We start from the raw sequence: 12,345 nt of genomic DNA, 5'->3' as shown, positions 1-12,345 counted from the left end.
AAGACATAATTTGCAGGGACATTCACACCACATGCCCTCCACGTTAAGCATCACCCTCTCTTCACCTCAGCCAGCATGGCTCATCTCAGATACTAGTTGTGCCATGCAACTCTCCAGGCTAGCACGGTTAATGTCTCCCATTTATATATACATTCATAAAAACATATATGTTAATTATACACACTTTTTTTTCTTTATACCTAAGTCTCATGTAATAAATTTATTTGACTAAATATATATCATATTATTTTCATATGTGTCGTGATTATCTGATTTCTATTTATTTGATCAAGAAACTTTAAAAGTATAGAGGTACAGAGCTTTTGTTTTTAGAAAATTGAAATGAGATGTCAAGTTATTTTTTATATGTCTTTGTTTTGTTCTGTTGACTTGTTTTTAAGTTGTTCAAATAAAATTTGTGATAAGCTTTTGAGGGAAGGTGTTGTATTTTCTATTCAGGTTTGTATAAGAGTTGAATCTCTGAAGTAATTTATATTTATTTATTTATTTTAATAAAAAAATTAAATATTTATTATAAAGATATTCAAATAGTAAAATAGAAAATAATATTCTAACAAAGTTTTTTATCAATAAAAAATAAATATAAAATATTTAATGAATGTTTCAACCTTTTATAAAAAAAAGAGTTAACTTGTAAAACAAGCATAACCGTATTATGGTTGTAAGAGAAGGTGGTAAATGAAATTCAAGATATTACTCAAACTCTCAGATAAGAGTTCTCAAACTCTCAGAGAAGAGTTTATTGTTTCATCTTATTTTAATCTTCTGTAAATGATTATATAAAGTTTATTCACATAGCTCCTCAATTGTGAGATTGAAGGCAGTCTAGAATTGATTATTGTTCTAATAAAGTAATAAAAATTAATGTAAATTTATTTTTTTGTGCTCGGCATAGTTTATAATGATAATAATTTTATTTCAATAAAAATATTTTCTATCCATGGGGTCAAGTCTATGTATTTTAATTAATGTTTAGTTTTCATTCTCTTAATTTTAGTTTTCTCATTTAATTTAATTCTTGCAGTTTTCCACCCCCAAAATTTTATCTAATTATTAAAAATAACTCCGAAATTTTATTTAATTATTAAAAATTACACTAGAATTAGAAATGAGGACATTTTATTGTATATAAGTGGGTGCAAACTTCATCTTATGAGCCGATTTTATGAGGTTGAGTTAGACTTAAAGTCCACTCCTTAACATGGTATCAAAGTCATTTCGAACCTATCCTAGGACATTTCATTATATATATATATATATATATATATATATATTCATTTTTTTAAATATCTAACAATGATTGCCACATCTTTCTTAATTTCAATAATTGAAAAATTATACGAACTAAATGTGAACAAAAATAGGAGGAAAAACCAGGAAATGAGAAAAGAAAAGGACGGTGAGGAGAATGTTGAAAATGAACGGACGGTTTAAACCTAATAAAAATTACTCAAATGAATAAGTTAAAAAAAAATTAAGTGTGTGTAAGAGAAAGTGAATAAAAAACCAGAACGAGTGAAAAAATTACCAAAAAAGTCATAAAAAAGAACAGGGAAGGGCCATAAAAATTGTGAGCAAAAATAATTCATGAAATGAAAGAAAAGTATGCAAATAAATGAAAAAATAATAATGGACAAGAAAACAAGCTAAAAAAATCATATAGACAACTTGAAAAAATATAATCTCGATAGGAGAAATTTTCGTTATCGATAATGTAATTTTTGTTTGATTATATAAGAATAAACTAAAATGTGATAAAACTATTAAATTCGAGTAATATTTTTTTTATGGTCATTTGAGTAATAATTTATGAAAATAAATTGCGCAAACTAAATGTTAATTAGATACGACGACGCAGAATTCAAGTTCATAAATTTGAATTTATTGATCTGGAAAATATCGTGTCAACAGCTAAAAAAAGTAAATAACATGTTTTATTCATGATAAATTACATGTCACATAAGAAAATTGAAATAAGATCTATTTTTTCAAAATTCAACTCAACATTAGCATACATGAAGGTTAATTTTCATATTAAATATGGTTTTAAATACGAGTTTGAAATTTATTGTTTTAAAAATAAATAATTTTCAATATGATAATGAATTGTGAACAACTATTGACAATTGTTATATATAAACTAAAAGTATAAAATATGAGTAATTATTTTGGTATCCTAAATTTTCTAAATTTGATATGTTGTTTCCAACTTTAGTTACACATAATTTATATGTTAGAAGTTAATGACATTTTAAATATATATTCTGTTTTAAGAAATCTTTTTTAAGGATAAAATTATAATGAAGTTCTAAGTTTTAAAGGAAACAATACTTCAAATGCGGTGATTAATCCTAAAAATGTTATTTCAACATAGATTAGGTTGGTATTTAATTTTTGATAGAGAATAACCTATTTTTTTTATTTAGGTTTTTTTTATTCAACATAGGTTTTTTTTTATATTTTTATTTAGGTAGAGAAACTGCAGAGGAACTTCTTAAAGGTGTGAGGCTTAGAAGGAAGGAATATTGTGTGGATTTTGTGGAAAAAAGTTTGTGAAGCAAAGGAGATGGGAGGGCTAGGAATGTTAGAGCTAAGCAAGTTCAATGTGGGAAAGTGAATATGATGGTTGGACAGTGATGAAAGAGGTTTGTGGAAAGAGGTATTGGAATCGAAGTATGGAGGTTGGAGAAGCCTATGGAACCAAAGGATTAGTATGTAAGAATCCTTATGGTGGAGGGATTTGAAGGAGATTTGGAGGTTGGAGGGGTGGAAAGGATATTTTGAGGATAATTTCTTTTGGGAGGTCGGAAATGGGAGAGAAATCATGTTGTGGAAGGATAAATGGCTGGGCGGCGAGACGCTAAAAGATAAGTTTATGAGACTTTTCTCTATTTGTTCTAGCAAGGGTGATAAGCTGCGACAATGGGAGTGGAATAACAATCTTCAATAGGTATGGAAGATAGGATGTATGAGGAGTTTGTCTGATTGGGAAAAGCACCAAAAGCCAGAGATGGGAAGACTGATGGGAAGCAAGAGTATTAACGAGGAAAAGGAGGATTTGTGGGTGTGGAAGGAAAGTGAAACAACAAAGTATACAATCAAATCAGCGTACAGTATCCTAAAAGACGATAAACAAGGGGAAGGAGTAGCTATGTATGATGGATTTTGGACGATTAAGGCTCAACCATCAGCTCACTTGACTGCATGGCGGGTGCTGGAGGACAAAATAGCAACTAAAGCAAATTTGGTGAAGAGAGGGGGATATCATAGGAAAATAGCATTTGTAGTATGTGTGGGGAGGAAGCGAAAACAACGGTCACATCTTTTTTTACTTGCAGGGTAGCTTGGTTGGTGTGGTCAAAATGCTATGAATGGGTGGGTGTGGCATCGACAGTTCATCATGAACCAAAAAAGCACTTCACACAATTCAAGATGACTAAGGAGAGTGAAGTTGTCAATAACATCTAGTTCTGTGTGTGGATAACAACCGTAGGAGAACTCTGGAAACAAAGGAATAAGATGATTTTTAGGAATGGAATTATAGATCATAATGAAATCTTCACGATGGTTCAGTTGAAGGTTTGGTCATGGGTAACTATGAAGGTTAGACTAACATGTGCTCTCTTATTCTGATTGGTGTTTTGAACTACTAGTCTGTATGAGGTCCGTTATAAAAAACACAAGTTAGTTTTGTGATTGATAATGTTTTTGAGGGTTTGTGAGTGATTTGAGTTTCTTGTATAAAGATTGAGATATTTCTGAAATACCTATATTTATTATTTTTTTTTCTGATAAAAAAAAACTTATTTTTTATTTATTTTTGTTGATTTTTTTAATAAAAATTTGGTGTATAGATATCGTTCATGCGATTATTTTGATGTGTTAGGTTAGGATGAATGTTATTATCACAGTTGCGACTAAAATGAATTTCTCTTGCCCAAGGACTCCTTCTTCTTTTCATATTCTTATGATTTATGTCTTCTTTTTGGCTGCCACGAAACTTTAGTAGATTCCTTGCCATCATCAATTAATGTTGCATATGCATGCACATTATAGAAGCATAATGCAGGTGGTTCAAAGATAAAATAAACACAAGGAATAATAAAAGTAATAATAATTAATATTGCCAATGTTTCGTATTTACAGCGCACTTTAGAGTCGACAATACGAAACAACCCAGCTAAAATATAAGCATATAAATTAAAAAAATGCACATAAAATAATAAACAAACAAAATGGATTCACTTTTGAATCATATAACCATATAATATAATTTCATCATATACACCAATACTTTTTACACCGTGTCACCTTCCATCATTTCATACATCTTTACCTACCTTACTTCTTCCACTCTTCAACATCAAGTACTCACACACCCTTTTCCATTTCTACCTTATTCTTTTACTTTCTCTTTCCCATATATATATATACACATTGATGTCTTCAAATAAAACTATTAGACATAAATCATAATAATGGTGATAAATGGGCTTATAAATAATTAACTATTTGGACCCCACTCTTCGGCATTATATCCACTCAATAATTGAGTTCTAATGATTTTTTGTTTCGTGGTTCTTCTTCCTATGCATAGGTAACATTTTTTTTTATGAAAAAATATAATTTTCATGGTTGTTGATAAAGCTTCGACGTAAAAGACCCACATCGTTTGGTTTTTCTTTTCTCACTCTTAATTAATCAGTAATGTTTAGTACCAGAGAGGAAGCACTTAAAACTTCATGTGCATGACAGAGAGGGACTAAGATTTACCTCATAACATATTGTTTTAAACAAATATTATTATGTATCATTAATTAGGTTAATTCTCCATTTTATAAATTCACGAAGGGTCAAAGAAATTTCGTATACAACTTCAGCGTTCTAATTTCTTTTTCTTAGCAAATGCATTTTTCTTTATATAACTTTGACTGGAATTTTGGAATTATTTAGTTTCTTAGGTTAATGTTTATTTGGATAATGTGGATCTAGATTTATATTTAATCAACAATACAAATTTAATAAATAGGAGTATTTAGGATATTTTAATTCATATAAAAAATCACCTATGTTAGAGAAATGAGGTTTTCAGATAATAATAACGAAAACATAGTCATATTCTACCCATACAATTCTGATAAGCTTAAACCTCTTAAAAAGATATCAGGATATCAATACATAAATTAATTAAATTATCTATAAAAAATCCAAACAACTTAGTCCAATTTTAGATGAGAGTATGTACATTAGGGTTAAATTTTTTTATGAGATACTTTTTAGTAATTTTTTTATAAGGATTAGAATATCCTTAAATAAAATTATTAATCATTGTTTTTGTTTTATTATTAATAAAAAATGGAAAATTCATGAAAAAATCATGAAGTTGGAAATTAAAATACTAATGGTATATTTTAATAAATATTAAAAAAAAATAAAAGTGATTTAATTTTTTGGCATATTAATTAAATTATATATATAATTATGCATGTATTTATACTATTTAAAAACTCGACGCAACTAACTAAATATATATATTTGTCATAATTGAATAGTTTTATTCATATTTAATTTATTTGTTCTAAAGTTAGAAATATTAGTACATTTGTATAGTTGGTGGGTAGTTTGATGTGAGAGAAAATGGTGATTTTGATTGAAGTTAAAAATGTGAAAGGATACAATTTTCTTTTCCGGTAAAATGCCAAATAAAATAATATTGGGTCATAAAGTCCACCACGTTGAAGCACGTTGTGGGGTCATTACAAGTTAATGGTGAAGTCTTAGATCCAAAAAATACAAAATATGAAAATAAAGCTCACTTTATCACCTTCTCCTCTTTTACATCTAATATCTAATTGGACATTTATTGACATTGAAGGAAAAAAAGGGAAGAATTGACTCAATAACTCTATATAGTTTAGTGATAAGTATTGAACGTACAGTCACCTCATTGTACGCACCATTGTAGATGGTCCCTAATACAAAATTTTTAATAATTGGTGAAACATGTGGAGTTACAAGATTTTTAGTTATCCACAAATTCATTCTATTTATTGTGTTAGGTTGTAGCTAACTAAATTTGTCACCAGTTACTTCCCTTCATAAATGGTCTCTTTCCCTTCACAACACAGACCTACTTCTACCATCTATCTAACCATGACTAATTAATTCATCTCATACAAATACATTATTATTAATTCATCACTATCAACTAACTACATCAAAATTAGTAAAATACTAACATTTCTCCCTTAAATGCTTCACACAAATAAACTAAATTATTCAAACTCTTCACCAAAACATTAAATCAATTTTAATTAGTATTCTTACACCACTTGCTAACAACACCTAATTAGTATTTCTTAACTTCAAACTTCAATTTCATTAAAATTCCAATGCCGTGTTAAAAACAATATATTTGAAAATAAAATCCAGTGTTTTGCTAATCTAGGAAAAAAATATATAATATAATAAAAAATCATTAAACACAAATGATTAGTATGCTAAACCCAGTATACACAATTTATATACACTCTTCTCCATTAATCTTCTTATACATCTTTTAAAGACAAAATCGTGTTAGATGTCTAAGTTCTAAAACGGACAATATCTTAGATGCGGTGATAACCTTAACTATGCTATCTTAACAAACTTGAAATTGAAACATTAATATCGTATGTGAGAATCGAGAACTCATTTTCTTAACCTGAGTTGTTTTATTACATCAAGATCAATTATACTTATTCTCTTAATTATTACAAACATTTTTTAAAGATAAAATTATATAAACTTCTAAATTCTAGAAAAAAAACACCTAAATATAATAATTAACTAAAAACAGTAACTTCAATTATTTGAATTTTTTCATTTCGATTTTCAGTAAAGTTATGCTAATATGAGGTGAGATGACTATGGTATAATTAGAGTTTAAAAAAGTGAACAACAGATATTTATCTCTATATATATTATAAAATATTTTTTTTATCAATATCTCTCTTCTATGTTTTTGTAGTGTAAATAGTAGGATTAGACATATTTATTTATTTAATTGGATAAATTTGTTAGGCATTATGGGGAAGAGGTAAAAGCAGGTAATGATAAGTAGAAAAACTATTGAAAGCATTCCCTGAAGGCTAAGTTGATTATACCGTTGTTAAGGGAAACTTGGGATTGGGAGTTCTATGAATGTGATTAATTAAGGGTCAATGATATCCTTGGCATGGAGAAATGTGTAATTTCAGAATTTATTTTGCCACTCAATTCCAAAAGCTCCCAATAAGCAAAGGTGACCTACAGGGCCCAACTTATCATCTACATCGTCCCTATCTGCAGGCTGTTCCCACTACTACATATATTAATTTTTTGTTCATAAATATATATCAATACGCATATACAAAAATAATTAATATTAATGTTAATATTAATATTATTATCTTTTCCATTTTTTTTATCATTATTATTTTCCCTTTAAAGGATGCATGTTATAATTTACCCCTTAGCTTTTCTTTTGCTTTTTCCAGCACTAACGTGTGACACACATAAGAGAACCCAACGCAACCCCTCTAACACTGTGTTTCCTCTTTGAATCCATGGCAACATCATAAAAAAATAGAAATAAAAAATGAGCGAAGATTCCACAGCCCTAATCATAAAAATTAAAATAAGAAGAACAATAATAATTATGCAGAGATACAGCAAGGAAAAGTTAAGAGAGCTTAATTAAAGGGTAATATTTGCATTTTTCTATGATGAAATTGACAGATCCCACCATCTAAAAATAAACAAATCTATTCACCCCCACAAAAGCATCCTCTCTCCATGCGCACAATAAAACCCCTGAGAGACTATACTATTCCCTTTGTTTTCTCATATATTCCCTTTTTTTTTCTCAAGCTGTAATTGCTTAGCTAGCTAGCTAGGTAGGGACATCTCTCTCTCTCTCTCTCTATCTCTCTCTATGCAGCTTGGAGACACCACAGCCATGGAAACCTCCTCCGGAGAGGCTGTGGCGGCGCATGACGGTGGCGAGGTGATTATGATGGATGCAACTTCCGGTGAAGAGAAGGGAAAAGAGGGTGGCTTAGAAGAAGAAGAAGAAGGTGACAAGATCAACAACTCATGCGCTGGAAACAGATGGCCCCGCCAAGAAACTTTGGCTCTCTTGAAGATAAGGTCGGATATGGATGCTGTATTTCGTGATTCAAGTCTTAAGGGTCCACTTTGGGAAGAAGTTGCAAGGTACACACACACTAACACACAACAAAGAGTATATACATAGATATAACCAGAGATATGATTCAACTGAATTCATTATTCATGTATCTCTATTTTCTGGTTTTCTTCTTCTTCTTCTTTGGTGTATCAGTTTCTCTATCTTTGCAGCTTTTTTTCCTCGTTTGGAAGAAACTATGTATGCTGGAAGCTAGTTAGCTTCTTCAAGATCATGCATGAGGATTTTATTAACTTTTTATCAATTTCCAAACCAATAACTTTTTCAAACCCATTTCCTGTCGCTGTATTTTTTTTTATAAACCAATTGGGAGGGAGGGAGCGGGGGACTCCTCATAATTTATATTTTTATGTTTGCATATAAAATATTAATTAATTAATCAACTTTGTTAGAGTCCGTAGTAATAAGATCACTCACATGTCTGAAATTCTTCTAACTCAATCTTGTCTGATATACATATAGCGAACCATAGTTGCAATGAATCATGCTTTCAGTTAAATTTGTAAGTTTATGATTTGCTCAATCAAATTTTGTTCAGTTTATCTTCGTAATTTTTTGGTTTCAGCCTTTCATTTCATCTGATATTTTTTGATCGTATTTATTGTTCAGTACTATTTTAGGAATTAACTGCCCTCATGTTTTCATCAGTACGGCAAAACCGTTTAAAATTTTAACCATCTTTACGTGAAAGGAAGTAGTTTTGTTGCTGTTCTTGTTGTTTTCTTTTCACTATTTTCAACGGATATATATGTATTTCATAATAAAATTTGATCATTCTCTTTCTTTCTCCCTCTCTCTTTTATATATGTGTTTAGGAAACTAGCAGAACTGGGTTACCACCGAAGCTCGAAGAAATGTAAGGAGAAATTCGAGAATGTGTACAAGTACCACAAAAGAACCAAAGAGAGTAGAAGCGGGAAACAGGAGGGAAAACACTACAAGTTTTTTGATCAATTACAAGCCCTTGAGAACCAATTCATAGTCTCTTACCCGTTAACACCACAACCCACCTTGGCAACAACAAACACGGTTGCATTATTACCTCCCCCAACAAAGCCTAGTGATACAACCACAATCTCTTATGTCACCACCACTGTTCCCTCCACAAACCCTACAGCAATATCTCTCTTATCACCACCACCACCACCACCACCACCTACCAATGCCACCACCACAACCACCATCACTTCTCCAACAGTACTAACCAACCCTAGCAATCCTCCTCAACCCAACAACAATAACCATAACATCCCTTACTCTTTACCTAACATGAATAACCTCTTCTCCACAACTTCAACCTCTTCTTCCACGGCCTCTGATGAAGACTTGGAAGAGAAATACCGGAAGAAGAGAAAGTGGAAGGACTACTTCAGGAGGCTCACAAGGCAAGTCCTGGCCAAGCAAGAGGAAATGCAAAAGAGGTTCCTGGAAGCCATAGACAAAAGGGAGAGAGAACACGTGGCACAGCAAGACGCTTGGAGGATCCAAGAAATGGCAAGGATCAATAGAGAACACGAACTTCTTGTCCAAGAAAGATCAACGGCAGCAGCGAAAAATGCAGCAGTTATTGCTTTTTTGCAACAGTTATCTGGTCAGAACCAGAACCCCTCAACACAAGCCGGTGCCAATTTCCTTCAACCACCGCCTTCACAACCACCACCTACACCCCAAGTATCACAAGTAAAACCACCACCGCAACATGCTCCACAACCACAAACACCAATGGTGATGGCAAATATTAACAATATTGAAATTCAGAAAATGAGTAATGGTCACAGTGCAGTTGCTGCTACTCCTACAACTGCTGCTACTGCTATCTGCGTTGTTTCTACCACTCCTACTTCATTGAACTCTTTATCTTCTTCTAGGTGGCCAAAAGCTGAGGTTCATGCTTTGATAAGGTTGAGGACGAGTCTTGAAACCAAGTACCAAGAAAATGGACCAAAGGCTCCACTATGGGAGGACATATCAGCAGGAATGTTGAGGATCGGGTACAACAGGAGTGCCAAGAGATGCAAAGAGAAATGGGAGAACATCAACAAGTACTTCAAGAAAGTCAAGGAAAGCAACAAGCATAGGCGCGAGAATAGTAAGACATGTCCCTATTTTAATGAACTCGATGCCATATACAAAGAAAAGAGCAAAACTCAGAACCCCTTTGGCGCTTCATTCCTCAACATGAAGCCACACGAGCTGATGGAGCCCTTGATGGTGCAACCGGAGCAGCAATGGAGACCTCCTTCCCAATACGAAGAGGGTGCAGTGAAGGAGAACAGTGAGAGCGAGTACGAAAGAAAAGAAAGAGAGGAGGAAGAGGAAGAAGATGATGAAGAGGTAGAAGAGGATGAGAATGAAGAGGGAGATCTAGAGAGTGTGGAAGATGAAGGAGGTAGCCGTTATGAGATTGCGACAAATAAACTTTCTTCAGTGGACGCAGTTTAATGAGACAAGATAAGGAAGTTTCTGATTGGATGGAGAGTTTAATTTTAATTTTAATTTATTTTTTCTGGGGGTTTAATTATTTAATTTGATTTAATTTGAAATTTCCAATTTGGGGTTAGGAGATGTCAGTGAAAGGTTTTCATAGCAGATAGACACTAAAGGGCATGCCACAAACACCTGCACTATAAAATTCAATTCTTTAATAATGAGTTATCTAAAAGCATGGTGGTGCACAAGGTACCTATCTGACACACTTTCTGATCATGGGCCAGCTGAAAAGCAGATGATTGGAGTTGTGGGTCACATTCCGGCCGCCATGAACTGGGATCAGAGTAAAGATCGTTAAGAACAGTTCACATGGGCCAGCAAAGCAGAAGAAGTTATAGTGGGTGTACATGTTCTACCGCTCTTAAATTTATAATGTGTAAAGTGTAAATTGAAGATGACAGACAAACACACACACAGAGTATGAGGTCCCATAACAGTTTAATAAAATAAAAAAAAAGTCACATGCAACTCTTGTAATTTTCCTTTACTTTCATTTTATATCACGGAGCCACTGTGTAGTTCAACTTTCACTTTCTTCTCCTTCTTTTTCCTCTGCAAGTTTTAATTACTTCTGTCAAATACTTTAATACCTATTCATTTTTTTCACCATTGACTTTACAACCATGTCTTGCTGTTAGAGACAAATTGTTAAAGAAGATAGGCCACATTAAATTTTTTATTAGCTTCGTCAGGTGTCCCATTTCTTGCCAGTTAATGCTCTAAGTTACACTGTTACGTGCCACCTATTACTGTTTTTTTATAAGATAAATAATAGTAATGCAAATATATAAATTAAAAATATTCTTAATTTACACATCTATCGATATCTTAAGTATATATTTTTTAAATGGTTAAATATTGTTTTCAATAGTTTAAAAATGGCATCATTAAAATATTTTTCTTCCATTATGTCCTCATAGACACGTTTGTAAAAGCATTAAATACTTATTACTGATGTTTATATTACTTAGAAAAGAAGCACTGAATCATTTGATATGGAGTAATATTTTTAAAATTTTGACTTATTATTGTAAGTAGCGAGGAGAATACAGTAAAAAAAAAGGGTTCAGCTAGGGTTTGTAATATATAATAAAAGAAAATGATGAATAGTGAGAAAAAGTAAAAAACAAGCACTTTCTTATCTTGATATAGCTAGTTGGTAGAACATGACAACTTTGCAAGAGGCAACCTGTTCAGGTAGCACAGAGAGGAATCTTATGAGTCATGTGCTTTCCAAATTAATTAAGCTATTCAATTTAATATTCTTTTTTCTATGTTAATCCGTGTTGACTTTCGTGTATCTGTTTTTTATATTGGGATTCTCCAGATCAACAGTTTCATTATTGCACTCGTGCGGAGGTTGAAATTGCTATTCACCCTAAAACCTAAGGAATAAACAAAGATAAGTAAATGATGTTCATGATTGATTCATTTCTATTTTTCCTTCATTAACAACACAAATCTCATTACCACAACGAAAAATTGCGTGTTTTTTCATACAAGATATATTTTTAATGAGTAATTACGACCTATAAAATACATCATCTCAGTCAATATTGCACGTCACTATATTCGAGTTCAAGTTGGAACTCTTTTACAAGTAAATT

At 31.7% G+C, this 12,345-nt stretch overlaps 1 protein-coding gene across 1 annotated transcript; it reads left to right on the top strand.

Moving 5' to 3' along the window:
* The first annotated feature begins 7,648 nt into the window (after positions 1-7,648).
* Positions 7,649-11,268, top strand: LOC137827753 (trihelix transcription factor DF1-like). Its single transcript, XM_068634044.1, has 2 exons — positions 7,649-8,256; positions 9,064-11,268. The coding sequence occupies exons 1-2, from the start codon at positions 7,976-7,978 to the stop codon at positions 10,688-10,690; spliced, it is 1,908 nt and encodes a 635-aa protein (XP_068490145.1). The 5' UTR covers positions 7,649-7,975; the 3' UTR covers positions 10,691-11,268.
* The last annotated feature ends 1,077 nt before the right edge of the window (positions 11,269-12,345 follow it).

This window comes from Phaseolus vulgaris, chromosome 7 (genome assembly GCF_000499845.2).
Source record: "Phaseolus vulgaris cultivar G19833 chromosome 7, P. vulgaris v2.0, whole genome shotgun sequence".
NCBI classification, from domain to species: domain Eukaryota; kingdom Viridiplantae; phylum Streptophyta; class Magnoliopsida; order Fabales; family Fabaceae; genus Phaseolus; species Phaseolus vulgaris.
This window is presented reverse-complemented; position numbering and strand designations above follow the sequence as displayed.